General features: G+C 46.4%; 1 protein-coding gene across 1 annotated transcript in view; it reads left to right on the forward strand.

The window, feature by feature from the left end:
• The window catches only part of P4ha3 (prolyl 4-hydroxylase subunit alpha 3), a 33,631-nt gene that overhangs the window by 9,158 nt on the left and 929 nt on the right, over positions 1-23,544 (forward strand). Inside the window, exons 4-12 of the mRNA XM_021167959.2 lie at positions 3,124-3,273; positions 5,874-5,925; positions 10,666-10,829; positions 11,029-11,205; positions 15,842-15,906; positions 18,416-18,575; positions 19,816-19,878; positions 22,274-22,342; positions 23,182-23,278. Of these exons, the coding sequence (XP_021023618.2) occupies positions 3,124-3,273; positions 5,874-5,925; positions 10,666-10,829; positions 11,029-11,205; positions 15,842-15,906; positions 18,416-18,575; positions 19,816-19,878; positions 22,274-22,342; positions 23,182-23,278 (997 nt within the window). The remainder of the gene's footprint in view (positions 1-3,123; positions 3,274-5,873; positions 5,926-10,665; positions 10,830-11,028; positions 11,206-15,841; positions 15,907-18,415; positions 18,576-19,815; positions 19,879-22,273; positions 22,343-23,181; positions 23,279-23,544) is intronic.

The raw sequence follows: 23,544 nt of genomic DNA on the forward strand, positions 1-23,544 counted from the left end.
CTTACTCAGCTACTCGGCGCGCCATGGTCCTCTACCCCTGCGTGGTGTATGACCATGGGCCCGAGAACGCTCTCGAATAAAAATCCTCTTGCAGTTGCAGCAAGATCGTTTCTTGTGGGTGATTTTGGGGTGTCGCCTCTCCTGAGTCAGAACGTGAGGGAGTCCTCACGTTGTGGGTCTTTCAGTACCTAGGACAATATCAAAAGCAGTTTTATCTATCTATCTATCTATCTATCTATCTATCTATCTATCTATATCTTTCTATCTATCTATCATCTATCTATCTATCTATCTATCTATCTATCTATCTATCTATCATCTATCTATCTATCTTTCTATCTATCTATCTATCTATCTATCTATCTATCTATCTATCTTTCTATCTATCTATCTATCTTTCTTTCTTTCTATCTATCTATCTATCTATCTATCTATCTATCTTTCTATCTATCTTTCTATCTATCTATCTATCTATCTATCTATCTGTCATGTATGTGTATGTGTGTATATACACAGTTATATCTATAAATGCAGTGAAATTAATTTTCAATTTGGCTATATTAATTACACATTTTTCCTTCCTCCTACCATGTCACCACCACCCAGGTCACCAGTGTCCTCTCCCTGCAGGGCATTATCTTCTGGGGTTGGCTTCCTCACTCTGCAGTTTATACTATAATGCATTTCTGTTGTCATATGCATTAATTGTTCATTTTTTAAAGACATTTTAAGGTGTGAGTGTCTTGCTCACATGTATGTCTGTGTACCATGTGCAAACCTAGTGCCTTCAGAGGTCAGAAGATGGTGTCAGATCCCCTGGAACTGGAGTTATGGACACTTGAGAGTAATGGGAATCCAACCCAGGTCCTCTACAAGAGCAGCCAGTGCTCTGAAATGCTGAGCCGTCTCTCTAGCCCAGTACTTCATTTTTACGATCTATAATGTGGATATGCCATAAATTGTTTAGTCTCTTGTTGCTATAAGCTCAGACTACCTGCTGTCTGAGCTACTGTGAGGAAGGGATGCTATTAGCATTCTTACTCCATCCTGTGGCTGCTTGTGCTCATTTTTCTCTCTATCTCCCTCTGTAGCCCAGGCTGGTCTCAGCCTCCCAAATCCTACACAGCTGAAGCATCTGCTAATGCGCTCACTGCTTAAGTTTTCAGCTAAATTTCTGCTTCTACCACCTGGCAGTTAACATTTTTTTCTTTGGAAACATGTAAGTGCTTTGTGTATTTTGTTTAAAATGTCTAAATATTTGTTTTTGGAAGAATTTAGGTTATGCTGATCTACCATATTGTGAGGACTTGAAATTCCCCATGAAAATATCAGATAAATGGTTAGGAGTGGGCTGGTGAGATGGCTCAACGGTTAAGAGCGCTGACTGCTCTTCCAAAGGTCCTGAGTTCAAATCCCAGCAACCACATGGTGGCTCACAACCATCTGTAACGAAATCTGATGCTCTCTTCTGGAGTGTATGAAGACAGCTACAGTGTACTTACATATAATAAATAAATAAATAAATAAATAAATAAATAAATATTTTAAAAATGGTTAGGACTGGGCTATTGCTCCCTAGCATGCATGAAACTCTGGATTCAATCTTCAGCATCACTTATATACATACACATAAAACACATACATACACACTGCATATATCCATATATATATACTACATACACACATCACACACATACCACACATATCCATATATATACTACACATATAAATATATATATATATATATTACATACACATACCATATACATACACTTCCCCTAACATACATACATACCACATACATACCACATGTATACATATATATACTACACATACCACACATACCACATAAGTATACCACACATACCATATTATACATATACATACATACTATATACTGCCCCCATGTATTTACACATCACACACCATATATACACACATATACATACCACACACATGTACATATACACACAACATACACAGTTAATTTAACTGGAAAAGTTTAGGTTATCATCAACATCATTATTATCATTATTCAGTTAAACATTTTTTACAAATTAGAAATGGGTAGAGAACAAGCAAAACAGCGCCAGCAGCTACTGGCAGGCCTGAGCTGGGAGCTGCTCTATTATTCTGGCTGCAGAGCAGCAGCAGCTCCAGGGCCTGCCCTGACTGGCAGTTACACCTCGGTGAAGTCATTCGGGAAGATTTTCCCAACTCGGTGACTTTGTAATTCCATGTTGCTTCCATGTTGACTTCCAGGAAATTCTCCCCAAAGGTCTGGCATTCTACTTAACTGTAAGCCGGTGGGAGACCTGAGCTATGTCTGCTACATGCTGCCCTGTTTTCTGGCATCCCAACATTTAATGAGAACTGACCTGCTCAGTTACCACAGCATTCCCACTGCCTGCCACCATTCCAGTGCTGACTGTGTTGTCCTGGGGGATTGGTTTGTTCACAAGCCTTCGTTGACCTTCAGGAGAAGCACTGCATGCACGGGTCATCAGAAAGTACTGACTAGTGACATGTATCTCATCCTCACAGAGCTACCACAATGTCCTTCTAAGAACCCAGTCACGCCTGCAGAAGGCCACGTGCATACCCCTCGTGCTCACTTTTCTGTTTCCTTCACGCTAGACCCCAGGGACTTCTGTGAGCAGAATGATAACTTTGCTGTTCTCTCGTCTTAAAGAGCCCTTCCTCCCAACCCTGTCCACTGAAATCCTTTTCCTTCTTTGAGAAAGGTCCAGCTCAGATGCCGCTCTGCAAATCGGCTAGGACCTGAAGCCTCTTCCCTTCTCCATGCCTGCATGCGTTTTGCATTTTCCTTAAAACTTCAGCACCGCGCTGCCCCTTCCTGCACTTACTTGAGTTCATCTCTCTCGCCTCCTCCAACGCAGAGCCCTGCCTTTTTGCCATAAGCACAATGCTTCATACTAGTGTTATCTAACAGATTGTTAGATATCTAGCGTATTGTTAGATAATAGACACCAAACTGAATAATAAGGAATTTGAGAGTGGCTAGTCTTCTGGGACTCATGCGTCTCCTTCTCTGTGTATTCAGATGATGTCCTTGTCTCTGTCTATGAACTGAAGCCCAGCTGTGGCTCATGTTCCCTGCAGGTGGCCTATGACACGGGGGATTACTACCATGCCATCCCATGGCTGGAGGAAGCTGTCAGTCTCTTCCGGAGAGCCTACGGAGAGTGGAAGACAGAGGACGAGGCCAGTCTGGAAGACGCCCTGGATTACTTGGCCTTTGCCTGTTTCCAGGTAGGAGAGCGATGAAGCTCATTGTTAGCACAGTCAGTACAGTGTTCTATATCACTTTCAGATTTCTTTACTCTTCCTGGAGTGTGTGGGGACCGAGTGTAAGGCTGTTGTTTTACCATCACCACAGATTAAATGTAAGTAAATCAAGCTTCCGAAAACTCTTAACCTTCCAGGATACTTACAGAGGTGGGTGTGGGTTACAGAACCCACATCTTAACCTAAGACTAGAGTGCTAACTAACGCGTGGACCACTTCACAGTCTTCACATGTCTCATCACAGGTTCTCTTCTACTTGCTAGTGCAGCCGCCCCACAGGTGTTTGATGGGACCACAGTCAATGCAGGGCACTCATTGTCGCCTCAGTAACCCATGACTCCTCACTGCTAACGGAACATAATGTTGCTATGAAGGGAGAAGTTAGGCTATCCTCTCCCACCTGACACTGAATCCAGCTGAAATGTGGCCATTGTTGGCTACAGAGGTGACATCTTTATCCCATTGTACCAGCCTGAGGGCCTCCTGCCGCTCTCTTCTTTCCTAGGTATTGTTGATCTCCTGCCTGCTGCATCACACATAGACACCTCTCACCCAAAATATAGCAATGTCCATCTTTCCCTATGACTAACTTCATTTCTCACCAATTGTACAGTTCTCAAGAATAGGTTGGGGAAAAGAAAACAAAAACAAAAAAACAAACCGCCATCTGGCAGGTTCCATGGAGTTTCCAAAGTTAACGATCCAGGCAACATGTTCCCTGATGTTGGTTTTTGGAAGATTCTGGGAGTTGAGCCTGGGGTGTGGTAGGCAAGTGCCCTACCACAGAACTACACCCCAGCCCCGTGCGTGCATTTTCTCTCTGTCTTCCTGAGAAAAGAGGGAGCCTGTGTGTGATCAAATACCTTGCTGAGAGGACAGATTTATCCTCAGAGCAGAGAACAGTCTGTCCTTCTTGGTACGTGGATCTTAGCTACGTGCACGGGACATGGGACATGGGACGTGGGACATGGGACATGGATCTTAGCTGTGTGCCCCTCCTACCTCTCCTGGGCAGTTGCTGATTAAAACGGTTGGCTGTGAGGTAGCCAAGGGCAAGGCGTTGTTGAGCTTTAGGAGATGAAGAAAACAGAACCAGCAAAGAGAATCAGAATAAGGCGACTACCGCACTCTGCTCCCAAGATGGGATTACTCAGACAGTGCCCAGTGGTTAGTTTTGTTTTATTTCCCGGCAAATCTGGTGACAGCCTTCCCCTCCCTTTCCCTCTCCTCTCCATGTCACATCCCATTTGTCTGGTGAAATTCTATCCATCAGACAGGCTCAGCTCAAGTGTCATCGACTTTATGAGGTCATTCATACCTCCCCTCACTCCACAGCTTGCCCTGCGGATGCTCACAGCAAGTTCCATCCTACTTGAAATTTGCACAAGTGCCAAACACAGAAGATTCATCTTTAAATGATTTATGCCCCCTGCTTCTACAGTACATCTGGTAGACGTCCCTTCACTGTGGACCTTTGACTACCATATAAAATATATTTTTAATTTAAAAAAAGTGTAGTAACAATTAAGTCAGTTGTTAAGCCATAGACCGTGGGATCACACAGACAAAGTTGAAATTCTGTGGAAATTTGAGCCCCTGACTTTATCTGCCTGAGCCTCAGTTTCCCTCCCTGTAGGTCAGAGAAGACTAAGAGATTGGTGCATGTTTTAAAAGCTGCGACTTTACATCTGGCGAGTACAGAATACTCTCAGGTTACTGAGCCACTCCTCTGTTAAGTATAGAACAGAATCATCCACAGCAATGAAGAGCGAATATAGTCAAAAGCGCCTGAGTGACTGGGCTTCAGTGGAGTGATTTTTTTTTATCTCATTCTTCATATATTTTACAGTGTGATTATTATTGCTTTTATCACTAAAATGAAACGTTAGTATGTTAAAACTTCAAGGAATTCCATTTCTGTACATTCCGGCCAGCTAGTTATTCTGCAGGGCCCAGAGACAGAAGGAAACCTCGTCCTCAGACTTAAGTCCTTTGCCCATGAGGAGGCCAAGGCTGCATGGCTGCAGATGGCTGATTCGTACACACCAGGCAATGTTTGTTTTAGTTTTTCTTTTGCTTCCTTCCCACTAACTGTCTAGACTCTAGGAAGTACCAAGCCTGGAAAATAAGGATAAACTTTATGCTTGCTAGAATTTTTCTCTCTCTATCTCCCCCTCCTTCTCTTCCTCCTCTTCCTGGTCTCCCTGTCCCCCTTTTCTTTTGTTGGTACTGAGGCTTCCACTCAGAGCACACACTAGGCGAGCAGATCATTACTGAGCTGTGCACCAAGCCTAATCAAGCTTATCCCAATTTCTCTTTCTACCTCTGCTAGTAAGGGTGGTAATAATGTATTTGTTAACAAGGAGACTTGATTTGTCACAGGGCTGTGAAAATAAAAAACAAAAACAAAACCGACCAAACAATACTCTGCATTCATACCTTTTCCAGTGAACCTTATTATCTACTGTGGTAAGAATATTTTATAGTTTTTAAAACTATTAAGTGATTTAATTAGAGAAAATATCATTTCAGCTGACATTTTCTTTCTTTTCTTTTTCAATAAGGTAGGAAATGTTTCATGTGCCCTCAGCCTCTCTCGAGAGTTCCTTGTCTACAGTAAGTGACACTAAGACAGAGGTGACCTATCTCACCTCTGCTCCTAATCTGTAATTTGTGTGAAGTATAGTTTGAATGTATGTGCACGTGTATGCATGTGTGTGTGCATACATATGTGTGTGCTCGTGTTGTGGGGGGGGGACTGTGGGTGTAGGGGAAGAGGGGGGAGGGAGAGAGCCCACATCCAGCCAGAAGCTTTCCACTCGGCCCCAGGTGGACATCTGGCTGTGTGAAGTCACTGACCCTACATGGCGGGGAGTGGACAAGGGGCAGCCCCTGTACCAGGTTCTCAGTCTCCGGCATCCCACGCTGGATGGGAGGGAGGACCTCTCCAGAGGGAGAGAGGTTCCCACACAGCTGAGAGTCCTTAGTTCAGTGGCTGGAGCACAGGGAGGCCTTCTGACGGGAAGATTAGGCATAGCTCATTAGGAGAAAGCCTATCCTATCATCCAAGCACAGCAAGCGGGCCTTGATGAACAGAGACAGTCTATGGTTTTAGAGCTTTATTGTAGAAAGGCAGGGGGAAAGAGAAAAGGTAGAAAGAGAGAGAGAGAGAGACCGGCCATGGCCAAGAGAAGAGAAGGGGAAAAGGAGGGAGAGAAGAAAGGCTAGAGAGTAAGAAAGCTTAAAGAGAGAGAGAGAGAGAGTAAGAAGGAGAGCAAGGAAAGTAAAAGCTTAAGAGAGCAAGGAGGGGCCAAGCAGCACCTCTTATAGTAGGCTTGTTATCTTGCTGTTGCTAGGTAACTGGGAGGAGTCTAGCCTGAAGGTCAGAAGCTTGGGACATTGTCTAGCAACTGCTTAGCCACATGCTTCTCCTGTGGGGCTGAGGGGGCGGTAACTTCACAGGAGTCTTGAGTCCAGGAGACGTGAAGGAACGCCTTCCGTCTCATGTAGGTGAAAATGATCACCACCGGATCCTACCAGGGTTCCACCCCTCAGCTCGACTGGAGACCAAGCTGTCTGTGCACAGCCCATTGCCCCACACACCAGTGCACATGCCTGTGTTTATGCATGCAGAGAGCAGAGAAGGGTACAGGGCGTCTTCCTTTATTGCTATCTTACTTCTTTATTTAATTTTTTAATCTTACCTTGTGAGTATTTTTATGTGCATGAGTACTTCCCTGTCTGTATGTTTGTGTACCACGTGTGTGCCTGGTGCCTGGGAAAGTCAGAAGAAGATGGCAGACTCTGGAACTGGAGTTGCAGACAGTCCACTAAAAGAGGAGTCAGAGCTAACCACTGAGCCATCTCTCCAGTCCCTCCACTTTATTTTTAAAGGCAAAATCTTTCACTGAACTTGAAGGTCACTGCTTGGCCTAAGCTGGTTGGCTAGCAAACTCCTGAGCTCCAACAGTCTGCCTGTCTTCACCCCCCCCCCAAAACCTGGGGTGTCAAGCGCAGGTAGCCATGTCCAGACATGTATGTGGGTGCTAGGGATTTGGACTCAGGCTCTTTCGTGTTGACAGCAAGTGTCCTGTGAGCTACCTCCGCAGGGCAGATCATTGAAAAGGGGAAATTCGTGAGTTACTTGAGAAAATGGTTAAAAGATGTCGACCAGCCTCTTCCCAACTTGTTCTTTCAATGAGAACAAGTGCAGGCTAAGAGCCAGTTTCTGCAGAGGCAGTTTGAAGACCCAGGTTTTGGAAGGAAACCCAGGAATGAATCCCATCAATGTGCACTGTGTATGTGAGAAGGGAGTGACTCAGAGGGCCATTCACGTCTTTGACTGTTTACTGAGAGCTATCAGTTCTTGCTTAAAACCAGAGCTCACTTGGCTATGCAGGCATCCTGCCCAGGTCTGGCTTCAGCCTCGTCAGGGAATGCCTTCTGTCAACAGCAAGGGAGGAGATGCTGCATAGCTCAGCTTCGAGATTTCTGCTTAAAATTTTGGTGGTAGATGGCTTCCTAGATTGTCTTTTGAGTATTTAGCTACTAACATAAGATGCAAAATCACTGATAGTCACCAAGTGTTTGAGGACGTCTTGACAGTTCATTTTGTTTTGTGTGTATGGGTGTTTTGCCTACATTTCGTTTTGTCTGTTCACTATGCACATGCCTGGTGCCCATGGAGACCATGGAGAAGGTGTCAGATCATCTGGAACTTGAGTTATAGATGATTGTGAGCCACCATGTAGGTGTTGGTAACTGAAGCCACATGCCAGAGCTGCCAGTACTTGGAACCACTGAGCCATCTCTCCAGCCCCTGGGGTACTTTTAAACTGCAATTATTCATAACTTTTACATGAATTCACCTTGGGTGTTCTGCCCTTCACATCTATCTCTAGATTCTGTATCCATGGATTCACCCAACTTTGTATTTCTTTTTAAATACATGAAAAACAGTGTTGTCAGTAAAGAACAGGTATAGCCTTTCCTCTTGCCATATCCCCAAGCACCACAGTATAACTACTATTCCCTAGCTTGTGCATATAGCATTTCTGTTGTGTCCGATGTTATAAATTCACCAGAGGTGATTGGAAGCGTGCTGGTGGGTGTGTACAAGCGGTCTGCAAATGCTACACTATTTTATAAACAGACTGTGGATTTTGGTATCTAAAGAGAACCTGGAACCAATCTACTGTGGACACAGAGAGGAGGCTCCAACAGTATTCCTTTTTGATGCCTTGACAAAGAATGGGATGGGGTGGTCTGCAAACACATGAGCAATTAGTAGGATAAGGAAAATTAAGGCGCTGGGGTGATAGCTCTCCTTAAAGCATTTATCTTGCAAGGGTGAGGACCAGAGTTTAGATCAACAGAAACCCACATAAAATGTGGGGTATGTGTGGTGGCCCACCTGTAGTTTCAGCCTTCAAAGGCAAAGGGTGAAACAAGATTTCCAGAAGATGGTCACTAGCAAAACTAGCCACACTCAACAGCTCTCAGCTGCGAGATCCCGCACAGTGAGTGAGGCGGGAGAGCAATGGATGATGACTCGACAGCAACCTCAGCCTGCGCATGCGTGTGCAGCAATCTCAGCCTGCGCATGCGTGTGCTCCCTTCCACGTGCCTTCACAAATGTGCAAGAACATGCAGACACACACAAGCACAGAAAAAACTTAAATCTAAAGTCAACGTTCTTTTATTTCTTTGTGCTTTATCCATAAAAATCTCCATCTCTAATGACCTAAGTTGTGTACTACCTTCGGTGATTAATAGGGCACGGCCACTGAAGGTCTTGCTTTCGTTTCTGGTTTTGTGGTCTGTTCACTGGTGTTTGGATTCATCATTTCCATTCTTCAAAGAGTCATTTCTCCTTTTATTAGAAAGGAATAATAACATCTGCCCCTTTTCAATAGCAGTGGTACCTTACAAGCACGGTGTGTGCCTCAGATTCTCAGACTGTGGGAAGATAAGGTGTAGCTCCATTTTGACCCATACTGTTCTGCTCTGTGAAAGCCAATAGAAATTTTTAATATTTATTTTTAGTTTTTAATTATGTGTACATGTTGGAATCTGTGTGTGGGAATGTGCATGTGTGAGTTCAGGGCCCAGAGGATTCCAGAAGGGAGTATCAGATGCCCTGGAACTGGAGTTCCTGGTGGTTCCTGTGTGCTGCCTGATATGGACACTGGGCACTGAACTATGGTCCTCTGAAAGAATAGCAAGCACTCTTAACCGTTGAGCCATCTCTCCAAGCCCCTAGTAGGAATTCTGAAGGATCATTCAGAATTCTCAAGCTGCGGGCCCAACATGAGGAAGTGTATTAAAGGGCCCCGCATTAGGAAGGTTGAGAACTGCTGTTCCTGAGGACCTAGCAGAGCTGAGAATGAAGAGGCTTCCAGTTCTACAGAGAACAGGGAGCCGAGAAGAGTTCCCTGGGGGTAAGAGCACTTGCTACACAAGCATGAGATCCTGAGTTCAAATCCTTGGCAGCCACGGAAAAGCTGGGCATGACCCACACCCCCTGCCTGTAACACCACAGCTGGACTTGGAAAGGGAAGCTGCAGGCACAGATGGCTTTCTGGGGCCTGCAGGTCCGACAGCCTAGCTGAAAGAAAACAAGGAACACCAGGTTCAGTGAGAGACCATGTATCAAAGGGATAAAGTGGACAGCATCGGAGGAAGACACCCAGCATCCCCTCTCTGGTCTCCCAAAGCTCACACATGGGCTCATACACCCATGCTCACAGGAATATAATATCTAAGGAGAGTGGGAGGGCCTGCACTATTGGTGACCACTGAGCTCCCTTTATTTCTCTTACTTGCCATGTTCTCTTCCAGGTAGTTATTGGACTCTGCTCGGGGAGTCCAGCCCAGTGTCTGGCACGGAACATGTTTTGAACATCTTTGAAGTGGGCTGTTACTGAGTGGACGGGTGAATGGTGAAAAGGTGACCTCTGTGGTCCCTGTCTAATAATGTTAGCAGCCATCCCTCAGGTCCAGCAGGCCCAGGCCAGTCATTTTTTTAAAGCCAGATGCCCTTTCAGGAGGAAAAACACTGGCATGAAATTTAAAATGTGGAAGTGTCACCTCTGTGTGACAGGGAAGCTTCAATAGTTTGGTTTTACTTGTTTGTTTGGGGGTGTTGTTGTTGTTGTTGTTATTGTTTTTATGAGACCAGGTCTCACAATGCAGCTCTGGCTGTCCTTGAACTCACAGAGATCCTCCTGCCTCTGCCTCCTGGAAGCTGCAGTCAAAGGCATGTGCCCAGCACACCAGCTTGTATGAAGTCTTGAGAGTTCTTTCTGAGGCCAGTGTTTGTTCATATGTGTTCTTTCCTGTTTGGGTTTCCCCCAGGCCCAGACAATAAGAGGATGGCCAGGAATGTGTTGAAATATGAAAGGCTCTTGGCTGAGAATGGTCACCAGACAGCGGCTGAGACTGCAATTCAGAGGCCCAACGTACCCCACCTGCAGACCAGGGACACCTACGAGGGGCTATGCCAGACCCTGGGCTCCCAGGTGGGATTCCTCAGGGAGAAAGGGGAGGATTGACTGGAGTCAGGATAACTTGAGGGAAAACCTGATGCCTTAATGGGGATACAACTTCCCAAACCGCACCCAAATGACTCCATCTTCTAATAGTCCTAAATTCTGGTTTTTAATGCCATAGTTCCCTTGTCCCTTCTTTTCTTACATCAACTCTAATCTTTTCTTCCAGCCAACGCACTACCAAATCCCCAGCCTCTACTGCTCCTATGAGACCAATTCCAGCCCCTACCTACTGCTCCAGCCTGCCCGAAAGGAGGTTGTCCACCTACGACCACTCATAGCTCTCTACCATGACTTTGTCAGTGACGAGGAAGCTCAGAAAATCCGAGAGCTTGCAGAACCGTGGGTGAGCATCCCCAAATACCCTCTGTGTCCCCTCATGCCTGAGGAACAGACAACTGGCATAGCAAGACCCTTTCTTAGTCCTGGGGTTCAAAATGGCAAGCGCTCTGTAAGACCAGTTAGCGGTGGGAGAGCATAGCTGTACTCGACTCTGGTGGGAAAGGATTGAGATGAGGTGCCAGGAGACTTAGGAGATGTTCACATCATGCTGGCACATGTCTTCTTAGGGATATGGGATGCATATCTTAGACAGTTGCTGAAATCCAGCCAATCGTGTGCTTGAGACGCAAGTGTACCGTTGTATGTATATATATCAAAGTGATATCAGGAGATACAAAGGAGACTTCTCAAAACATCAACTTTTTCTTAAAATTAATAGAAGAAAAAAAACTTGACAGAAATAGGAGTGAAACACTAGTACGTATCTGCAGACAGAGTAGATATAGATTCAATTTCATGACTCTGTTAAAAAGGAAACTGAGGCCCAGAAAGGGAACGGATTGAAGACAAGCATGCACTAGAGTGAGGACTGGAGTTTAGAGTGTGCTGGTTATCGCTCTGTTGTTCTTCCTATCAGGAGCTTAGGCTAAGTTATGCTTGGTAATAAATGGCCCCTGAACCTTGGAGACAGCAACAGTTTACCACATTACGGGTTTGGGTTGGATTGGCTGAAGCTCTGGAGCCCAGCCTGGCAGAGTAGCCTCTGTTGTAGTCTGGAGTTTCATGGAAGGGGGAACAAGACAGAAATGGCAAAGGTGAACTGGCTTTCAAAGCTTCTATTTGGGAGCAAAAACATCATTGTGATGTTCCAGGACAGATAGGCAGAGCTACATGCTGAGACACTGTCACAAAAAGCCAGAAAGCCAAAAAGGCAAAAAGCAAAAAAAAAAAAAAAAAAAAACCTATCTAATCTTTCCCACGGGAGGAAGGAACAGCAAGTGACCGAACTGAGCTGGTGCCAGTGGGAAGGGATATGTCTTTGCCTCCCACTAGGACATGCCGTAAATATCCAGAAAAGATATCCCATCTCACCTCTACAATCCTCTTGTATTTTCTTTAAAGGCACAATCATTTGTGCAGAATTATTTATTTATTTCCAGCCAGACATCATGTCCTTAAGTGTGCTGTCTGACCAATGGGAATTTAGTCATCCATCAACTGAACATGACTACTTAGACCCTTGGCTTTTACAAAGGGGTGAGGAACTTTTCCTCCACGTAAGGCAGTGGTTTTCAACCTGTGAGTCTTGACCCCTTTGGCGGTCCAGTGATCCTTTCACAGGGGTCACATATCAGATATTCTGCATATCAAATATTTACATTATGATTCATAGCAGTAGCAGCATTACAGTTATGAAATAACAACGAAAATAATTTTATGGTTGGGGATCACCACAACATGAGAAACTGTATTAAAGGGTTGCTGCGTTAAGAAAGTTGGGAACCAGTGGTGTAAGGGGAAGACAGTGCTGGGATCAAGTGTGCTGTGTGCGATGACCTAAGAGGAAGGTGGGTGGGAGGGGAGCTCTGCAGAGGAGAGGAAGGAGCAGGTTTCTTTCACTGAGAGGGTATTCTGGGAAGACAAAGCCACACACTGCAAGGGCCTGATGGTTGACATGTTCAGAGAACAGAGAGAAGCTTGGTGGCTGTGGTGCACAAAGGACGGGGCAGAAGATGACCACTGACAGGGATGGACAATGAATAGACACCACTAACAAAGGCCACAGTGGAGCATTTGGGCTTTATCCCATAGGCCATGAAGGAGCTGGGGGCAAGCTGCTAAACAGAATGGGGGGACGACTGGGCCTGTGATTTTAAGGAAAACCCTGGGAACAGATTGAGAGAGAGTCTGGCTTGGAGTGAGAAGAGCAACCACACAGAAGGTCCTTCCTCCAGGCTGGTCTAGGTCTGTTCTGTTGTTTGGTGTTTTGTCCTTTGAGATGGTTAGCTAGAGTGAAGATGGTAACTAGGCATTGCCAGTGGCATCAACTTCTCAGGGAACCAGAAGTGGAATCAGGCCAGCAGCAGCCTTTTCCTTAGAACAGCTCTGTTACCATGGCGATGGCCATTCAGGGATGCTCACTGAATCCTTCACAGCAAGGCCATCTATTCGGCATGCACAGACCTTGTCACTCTCCCTTTCCCAGCAACCTCTCCCTGGGGTTGTTGTTGCCTTCCTGGCCTGTGATTATTCCAGGAATAAGCTGAGGACTTGTCGGGGGATGGTGCCCATGGTACCTGAGCCTCCATGACTCTCTGCCTCCTCCTCCTCCTCCTTCTCCTCTTCCTCCTCACTGTTCTCTCCTGAGGCCTCCTCCCATCAACTTCCCTCCCCACTACCCCTGCCCATCCGCCTCAAGGACTCAATAGAACCCACGGACCTCCAGAGTGCCCCCAGCACTGGTTGCAGTTCTGGCCTGCTTCTATGGTTCTCTGGGTGACTCTGCCCTTCAGGGCACTTTTATGGGGCCACATGCACTAAACCACTCTTTCTCTGAACCCAAAGCTATATGGCACCTAATTTTTCTGCCGTTTATGTATGTATTGGCTGGTATCACTAGACATTTTGTGGCTTAGTGTCCTGTCCTGTTTCCTCAACCCATGTTAGGCTCATTGCTGCCAAACTCTTAGGATTTTGTCTTGTGGGTGGTTTATACTTATTCATATCATACACTCATTTGTATGACGCCAGACTGAATTTGAAGGTTTCCTTCGTTAATCTCCTCAGGTCACTTTTTGAGACAGGCTCTCTCATTGAACCTGGAGCTCATCCATCCGGCTAAGCTGGCTAGCCAATGAGCTCCAAGGATCTACCTCCCTACCACTGGGGTTCCAGACTCCCTCCACATCTGGCTTTTACATGAATGCTGGAACTCAAACTCAGGTCCCCCTGCTTGCCCAGCAGGCGCTTTATCAACTGAGCTATCTCTCCAACCCCTTATTTTTTATACTTGGAGAAAGGTTTGTCCTGTCACCCAAACTGTCCTCAAACACCCAGGTTCTGGGGTCCTTCCATCTCAGCCTCCTGAGTGCTGAACCTACAAGCATGTACCCCTGTGTCTGCCCAAAATAATCTTTGAAGATCAGAACTGACTTTCCAAATCTCTTACTTAAACTCCTGCTTGAGTGTTGACACAGCTCATAGCCTGGCTGTTGCTGGCTCCTTTTTGACAATCCAGCGGCAAGCCTTTTCTGTAAATAGGCCTCTCTTTCTGTCCTTCTCTCTCTCTCCCTTACTCTCTCTCCCTCACTCTCCCCCTCCTTCCTTCCTTCTCTCCTTTCTGTCTGGAATGTCTGGAACACTACTCTTGACTTCTTTCAATATGTATATTTTCAGCATGAATGGAAGCACTGGGAAGGCTTCCAATCCCTCAGAAGGAGGGGCTGGAGGCCTGTCTATGTCTATCCACAGCAGCCTGTGCCTGCCTATCGCAATGCCATCAGTCCACAAGCAGGGACTTTGTCTGGTTTAATATACACATACATATACATCATATATACCCATCACAGTGCTTAACATAAAAACACAACCAATACTTGCTCAAAATGAATAACTTGTCTATAGAGACTAATGACACAACTGTGAAAGGAATTAGGTACAAAGTAATTCCCTAATGGGGGCAGGGCTTTGTTTTTAAACATTGATTTTGCCCTGGAGTAACAGAAGAGGGCATTTCTCCTCTCTCTCTTTCTCTCTGAGTGGTTTTAGAAAGGACAGAGGGCATCCTAGGATAGCAGGGCACCAGGACAAGACGAGCTCTCAAGGGTGCTCTGGTGTGCTGTGTCTATTGATAAGGAAATGCGTCCAGGGAACGGGAACAGGCTTTTCCAAGATCGTCTGCCTGATTTAGCAGCAGAGAAGGCTGCTGTGTTAGAGAAGGGCTCGGCTCTACGCCATTCACGAAGGGAAGGGTTTCAGTTGCCTGTGGTGCGTGAGGGAAAGGATTTTGGTTGTACACATTTATTGTTCCACTCCTGAATCTAACTTCTTAGAGATAACTCCCTGCCAGACAGAGCCTTTGACCCACAGAGGCTGACTCAGAAACCAGAAACAGAAGCAGATATAGCCTCAAGTGCTCATTTCTTTGTCCCTACCACAGTGAGTTTGCAATAAAATATATAAAATATAAATGCTGCATACAGATGCACTCGGAACAAAATAGAAACAGTTCAATTACTGACCTCAAATCTGTGTTGTTGTTGGTTTTTTTTCCCCCATAAGCTGGGCTTATGAAAGCGTATGCAGTTCATCACTGTGGCTCTGGAAGGAAGGAAGGGCTTTGGCTAGGGTTCTTCAAAAGGAACAGGCTACCCCTGCGCGCTCACCCATGTTGCAGGAGGGGTTCATTTAATTCGAGAAACAGGAAGCGGTTGCCCTAGCTCAAGCCCCGGGCCCGACGCTGTGATACAAACCGAGATGAGAAATTGCTCTGGTCCTCCCCAACTCAGTCTTGCATGCACAAAAGGGGGTCTGTAGAGACACAGTTGTACTGGCTCTTTACATGCAAGAGACGTGTTCCTGCCATGCACAAAATACACTTCAATGAGTAAGGACCAGGAGGTTGTCATGCTTTAGAGAGAGGTGTGTCTGTGGTCGTGATGGGCATCAGAACCTGGTCTTTCTCTTGTTTTTCCTACCAGCTCCAGAGATCAGTGGTGGCTTCCGGGGAAAAGCAGTTGCAAGTGGAGTACCGCATCAGCAAAAGGTAGGACGGGCCTTGTGGGCAGAAACTCCAGCCCGGGACTGAGGGCACAGCTGACTGCGATGTCAGCAGCAACCTTCCTGGGACTGCTAGAGAGCCTGTACTACTGAAATCTACCCTGAGAGAATTTTCCACGATGTCACACCAGTGACAGGGGACTGCAGTATTATCTGGAGATTAACTGAGAGGCCACTAGGAAAAGGCTTGGAGAAAACGTCTCCAGCTTAAAGGAGAAAACACGCATTGCTGCTTCTTCTCCAGCATGAGTTCTCACACACATCTGTAATTTGACTTTACAGTTTCCATCCCCATCTTGTGACTCCTATACAAAGCATCCCTAGCAACATGCAGGCAAAAGGCAGAAATGGACACCCTGGGCCTGCTGGCTTCACCAAAGAGCAGGCTCCAGGGTGGGACTCCAGTCCTATCATCCACCATTCCCCTCCCTTCAGCCATTTCTTTGCACAGTGAGTATAGGACTGTTCAGAGAGCGTGAGGAGGAGCGTCCTTCACAGCCATGTGAGAAAATGGCGTTAGCACCCTAGAGAAAGGCTAGACCTTTAGGCTTGGGATCTTGTCCTCTGGGAGGGGATGTGAGAGATGAGCTTTGGTTCAGATAGTTTGAACTTAACGTGTTTGGTCTGCTACATTTAGGGACTGTGCGTGCTACTTCTTGCTGTGAGCAAAAATCTATCATGAAACAGCTAAGGAGAGGGGTTGATTTTGGTGACTGTTTTAAGGGGATACAGGCCATCAAGGTGGGAAAGGCTTGGCAGCTCCACGGTGGCTCCACAGTGGCAGGAATGGGCAGGGGAGACTCTTCCCCTTCTTCCGTCTCTATTGGGTGGAGACAGGGGCTGGGACTGGAGGCAGGACTAGGCCACGATCCCCAAGACCCATCCCCAGGTTCTACAAAGCAGTATCATTGTCTGGAGACCAGTGTTTAAGCACATGCACTGTGGAAGCACTTCCCAGCCAGACCATTCGCAGGGACATTCTGCATTAAAAGCCGGTCTCTAAACCATGGCAAGAGTGTCTGCTTGTCTGTAGGTACACTGCGTACATGCATTGTCCACAGAAGGCACAGCAAGGCATTTTACTCCCGGAACTAGAGTTACAGGCAGTTGTCAGCTGTCCAAAGTAGATACTGGGAACTGAACCCAGGTCCTCCCACAAGAGCAGCAAGTGCTCTTAACCACTGAGCCATCATCTCTCTTGCTTCTGTGCTTTTCTTCTTTGAAAGCAGTGGCTCACTTTGTCCTGAGTATCTTTGCAAGTCAAGAGTATGTAGTTTAATCATCTGAGTGCAATGTACATGGAACAAATTAACCCATCAGGGTGTCACAGACTTCACTTAGAGAGCATGGCCTCATCTGCCCAGGGATCTCAATTCTGATTCCAAGTTTTCTGCTTCGTAAGAACCCCAACATGACATTCAGTAGCAGAGTCTGAACTGGGCATGGATGGGTCCTGTTTTGTGTGGAGTTGAACCAGAGAGTTGGCACTGCCCTGGGTATCATAGCAGTCAGTAACATACCGTATGAAACATCTCCATGAGTCTTTTCTGCTACAGTCTTCTAAAATCCTGGAGGTACATAGAATCGCCAGTCCCATTTATAAAGGAGCACACTGGCCCTTAGAGAGGTTAAAGGTTGAGGCCCTGACATCATCATGCAGAGAAGAAGTAACATTTTTTTTTCTTTCTTTCTTTCTTTTTTTTTTTTTTTTTTTTTTGGTTTTTCGAGACAGGGTTTCTCTGTGTAGTCCTGGCTGTCCTGGAACTCACTTTGTAGACCAGGCTGGNCCTGGCTGTCCTGGAACTCACTTTGTAGACCAGGCTGGCCTCAAACTCAGAAATTTGCCTGCCTCTGCCTCCCAAGTGCTGGGATTAAAGGCGTGTGCCACCACTGCCCAGTAGAAGTAAGGTTCTTACTGCTTTAGCTTCTTCCCCCTCCCCCCGCCCTCCTCCCCCCCACCATCCCACTGTCTTTTCCTTATCTCCCCCTTCCTTTGGTTGGGTATCAGGGTATCAGGGCCTTGCTGTATTTCCCAGGCTGCTTTTGCCCTCCCCTGACCCAGCAGGCTTCACTTTAAGTCCTGGCTGCTCCTCCTGCCACTCTGCTTCCTCTCTTGGAGACGTCTTCCTAGCACAGTGGTTTAAGGATGAGGTTTCCCATTTTCCTCTCTGAGTCACGGGCCTGGGTTGTGTGGGCTTTCGCCTGCTCAGCTCAGCATAACCTCACAGAATGTTAGCTATGAGAGTGAGATCATAGGCCAAGAAGACCAGGCTGACCTGACATGAAGGATGAATGGGAGGCTAGGCATTCATGGCCCTTCCCTCCCTCCCTCTGGTAACAACCATCATTCATTTCTTCATTCACTCATCCATCCATCCATCCATCATCCATCCATCCATCCATCATCTATATGTCTATCCATATATTCATTCACAGACATCATGCAGTACTTCCAACATCAGATCACTTATGTTTCATCCCTTGCTGTGTTTTAGTGCCTGGCTAAAGGACACGGTTGATCCAATGCTGGTGACCCTTGACCACCGCATTGCGGCCCTCACAGGCCTTGACATCCAGCCTCCCTACGCAGAGTATCTCCAGGTGGTGAACTATGGAATCGGAGGGCACTATGAGCCTCACTTTGACCATGCTACGGTAACGATGGGGTCAATGGTCAGTCTTCTGGGGCAGGGAGCCCATGCGTTTTCCTTAGAAGCAGAGGTCTGGTAGGGCTCTCAGAGAATACTAAGTAAGGTCCTAGAACAAAGGCTTTTGTCTTCAGATTATCTGACAGCCTTGGCTCCACTGATTCCTGGATTCAGTTTCTTATTCCTCTTCTCCAGAATTTGCGAGTGGGAGGAGAATATGGTCTGTAATAAAATCCTGTCTCTCACCTCCCCTGAAGACTGTTCAGTGAAGATTGTCCTCAAATACCTCTCCTTTCTTTATGATCTCAGATGCTCACCCACACTGCCAGTAGCATTTATTTATGTATCATTCATTCATTCATTCATTCCTTTTTATTCTTCTCTCATACATTACATCCCGACTGCTGGTTCCCTCCCTCCATTTCTCCTTCCCTCCCCACACCTCCTCTCTCTTCCCCCTCCTGTCTCCTCCAGATCCACTCTTCCTCTGTTTCCACTCAAATGATCAAATGATGGATATATCACAATGAAACCTATGAATACAATTAATATGTGTACTCTCTCTCTCTTTCTCTCTCTCTCTCTTGCTCGCTCGCTCTTTCTCTCACGAGAGAGAAGGCAGGTACACAAGTTAAAGAAGGAAGCCAGGTACAAAAGCCTGCATATTTTATTATTCTGATTACATAAATTACTAGAAAAGACAAAACATGGTTTGGGCAACTGTTAAAACTTAAGTAGATAGCCAGGTGGAATGTTGTTAAACTAAATTATGGGCAAGTTTGGGCAACTGTTAAAATTTGCTAAAATTCTGTGACTAGTATTTACAGTGAGTGAATTTTATTTATATTTCTAGTTGACCCTTGATTACAGATTGGGTGTGTGCATTGGATAAATAATTTGGACCACAAAATCTATGATTTGATATTTCTATATAATAATCATCTTTTATAATATATTTTTTCTTTGTTCTACCAAGAACCTAACATGCAGAACTTCTTGTCTGATTTTTTTTTTACTTGACAAGCCAGTTGTTTGATTTGTATAGAAATCACTCATGCATATCAGAAAACTGAATGTCCAATTAAGCAGCATATTGAGTACTTGCTAGCAAAGACGAACACACTCTACCTGGTGCAGTCCAGGGTCATATGCTGTCCTCAACACCCCGTTTCATCCCTTTCTGTACTAATGGTGAATTAGGACATGGCTGTCACTCAGATGGGTCATCTGTTCTATTTCTGTCACAGTCGCCCAGCAGCCCCCTGTACAGAATGAAGTCTGGGAACCGAGTGGCAACGTTTATGATCTATGTGAGTCTCACTCTGGGAGGACCAGGGTTTCTTACTTAGTGGACAATTAAACTATTTTATTGTGTGGATTTTCATAGTGATCTCATATATTGGTTTTATCTGGTACTGAACACTAAAGTCTCTAGAAATTTTGTAAACCTCAGGACACATTGCTGGGGGGCAGGGGGTGGGATGTCAGGTAGGCATAGAAGAAGGGAACACCAGGCAGACGTCCATCCACAGAAAACTGGCAGTGTGAAGATCTAAATAATGATGTTCTAGGGATGGGGAAAGCCAGGGGATCACGGGACTTGAACATCACGGGAAGAGGATACGGTTGCCACCCAAAGCCTGGTTGGTACTCAAATCCATAGACCCACAGGGAGCCCATTGACCTGCAGGAGAAGGAAAGAGAGAGGAGCAGTTTAGACTCTGAGAGGGGAGAAGGGCAAGATGTAAAGTCAGTACCTCTGATGTGCAGTAGAGTCCTCACCCTTAAACAGTGACGTGATCAATCGGCCTCCCCTACAAATCTCTAGCCTGGGCCAACACTATTCAGTCCCAGCCTGTATCAACCTTGTCGTTATCCTTCAGGCTATTGGGCTTGCTTTCTCCTCCACAAACCTGCCAGAATTCCAATCATCTATCTCTTAGAAGAGACTTTAAGAAGCAGTCATTTATTGGGGGAGATTTATTAACTCTCCGTGGTCTTTTGGATAAGATCAAGTAGAGATGAGGCTGTTGGTGGAAGAGTAAACATGCCCACTACAAAGGCTTTGGACAGTGCTCGAAAATGAAGGCCTGGCTTCAGGAAGAACAGATGCCCCTCTGCATGCTCTCTTCCCCAAGGGCTGGATCAGGTCTCCACAGCACAGCCAGGAAGGGCTCTCAGAGGCTGGCATTCAGAATCATCTCTATGTCAGTGATGCCAGAGTGTCTCCCAGTGGCCCAGTCACATGTATACTTCCGGTGGTAAGAGGATGTCATCTGTAAAGTGTCACAGTCAGTATGTAAAAGTGTTTGCCTGGCAAAGTTTGAGGACCTTGTTCAATCCCCAGAGCCTATGTAAAATTCTAGGGTTGGAGACCAGTGCTGGAGAGATAGACAGGTGGATCCATGGTGCTCAGGGGCCAGTTAGCCAATTCCAATGGGCAAGCTTCAGGTTGAAGAAAGACCTTGTCTCAGAAAGCAAGGTAGACATTGTCTGAGATTAACACCTAAGGGTGGCTTTTGGTGTTTGAATGAACATTGCACACACACACACACACACACACACACACACACACACCACAGGAGTTTAACACCAAATTATTCCCCAGTGTTTTAGGGTTACTCTTGCTGTGATGAAACACCAGGGCAGGAACCTGGAGGCAGGAGCTGATGCAGAGGCATGGAGGGATGCTGCTTACTGGCTTGCTCCCCATTCCTAGCTCAGCCTGCTTTCTAATAGTACCCAGGACCACCATCCCAGGGATGGCTCCATCCACCATGGGCTGGGCCCTCCCTTATCAATTACCAGTTAAGAAAATGCCCTGCAGGCTCACCTATAGCCCCATCTTATGGAGGCATTTTCTTAATCAAGGGTCCCTCCTCTCTGATGACTTTAGCATGTGTCAATTTGACCTAAAACTACTCAGCACACTCAGCTTAGGTAACCTGGAAGAAATCTGAGTGATCTGGGGACCATAGTGGGGCCAACAATCAGCTCCTGTGATTCCTTTCCTGACTGAGATTCTTAGAGGGAAATAGATTCAGTCGAGAATATATGAGGGGCAGGTGAGATGGCTCAGCAGTTAAGAGTGGCTACTGCTGCTCCTGAGAGAACCAGAGTTCTGCTCCCAGCACCTGCATCAGGCAGCACACACCTGCCTGTGGCTTCAGCTTTTGTTGAACACCAAGGGCACCGGCACACATCTGTACACCAAATACAGACAGGCATACACAAGCTTTTATTATGTATATGAATGTTTTGCCTGCAAGTACATTTGTGTATCACATTCACGCCTGATGCCCAAGGAGCCTCGAGGAGGAATTTAGATCCCATGGAACTGGAGTACAAAGATTGTGAGCCGTCATGTGGGTGCTGGGAACCAAACCTGGTCCCCAGCAAGAACAAGTGCTTCTAACCACTGAGCTATGTCTCCAACTCCTACATGTCATTTTTAGAATGTAAATAAATATTTTTAAAAAAAAGATCGAATCTACTTCTTACAGCCCTCCATCAATATGGTAGCCAGAAGCAAACGTAAGGGAGGGATCTAAAACCTCATCTCGTGGTGAGAAGCCCCACAATATCTCCCGTAGCTGACACAGGGGAGCCCGTCTCACAGACTGTGCTGAAGTGACCTCTCAGTTCATGACAGAGAAGGACAGTCCACGGCTATCTTAACTCTGTCTTCTTCCTCTTGCATGATAGCTGAGCTCCGTAGAGGCTGGAGGAGCCACGGCTTTTATCTATGGCAACTTCAGTGTGCCTGTGGTTAAGGTAAGCAGGGCCTGGCCCTAGAAGGTGAGGTTGAGCTGATGCGTGATGGGGCAGAACGCACACCCTCTACTTGAAGCCGACACCTTGGGAAACAGATAAAAACCAGATCTTTCTTGAATCCCAAGGACAACCTTCCATTCCTGTCACCACATGTTCTGTTTTACTTCCATGCCTGTCTTCCTTGTCACTGTGGGTCCCTCAGAGGTAAGACCTCGGAGTCCCCTTCAGATTCTCGGGCAGTAACTAGTTTCCCACAGAGCTAAGGTAGTGAGGCTCAGAGCAAGGCCTCTGGCTCTATCTCGTCTACTGGCTGTGGTTAAAGGGAGTCTTAGGGGACAGAGAAGAAAACAGTGCATGGACAGAGAACATAGGCTATGGGATCAGGATGTGGAGGTTTGAGTCCTGACTTTGCTTTTTAGTTGCATGTTTTCAAGGTCCCGATGGATGGAGGACCATGGTGCACTTGTAGCCATCGGTGTGGGTGGATATCTTTTCTACCCTGTGGGTCTTGTTGGGCGTCCGTCTGCAGTGATCCTATGAGCCTGTACTCTCCTGGCTTTCAGCACTTAGCACATTGTCTTATCCTGCTGCCTTTCCTATCTGCCTCTCTTGAGCTTCCCAAGAGCAGAGCTGGGTGTGGCTTGTTCCACAAGCCAGACCTGCAGCAGAGCAAGCTGGGAGCTTTCACCCTCTTGTGTCTTTCAGTGCCTGCTTGATCCAAACTGCACAGAGGGGAAAGGGTTTCCTTATTTGATGGCATAAATTCTGTGTCCTTATTCACATGCCTGCCTAGAGTCCTGACTTCCCCATGCCCCCGGGTTGGGCTGTCTTGTTTTCAGAATGCTGCACTGTTTTGGTGGAACCTGCACAGGAGCGGAGAGGGGGATGGTGACACACTTCATGCTGGCTGTCCTGTGCTGGTGGGAGACAAGTGGGGTAAGGCCTGCCTTTTGGGGTGAGAGAATGGGGTGAGGGGTATAGGAAAGTGAAATGGGAGCTGGTGGAGACTGATAGAGCCTCACATCTGAAAGCTTCATGGTACTGCCCAGGACCAGTCCCGTGGACAGAGTAGAATCAGAGGCCCCAGCAGACTGGAGCCGATGATGAGCAGGCAGCCTGCGCCACAGCAAGCATCCATTCACAAAGGTTTACTGGTCAGGGCAAGAGGCTTCCTTTAGGAGAGGAGAGGAGAGGAGAGGAGA

This window comes from Mus caroli, chromosome 7 (genome assembly GCF_900094665.2).
Source record: "Mus caroli chromosome 7, CAROLI_EIJ_v1.1, whole genome shotgun sequence".
Classification (NCBI taxonomy): Eukaryota; Metazoa; Chordata; class Mammalia; order Rodentia; family Muridae; genus Mus; species Mus caroli.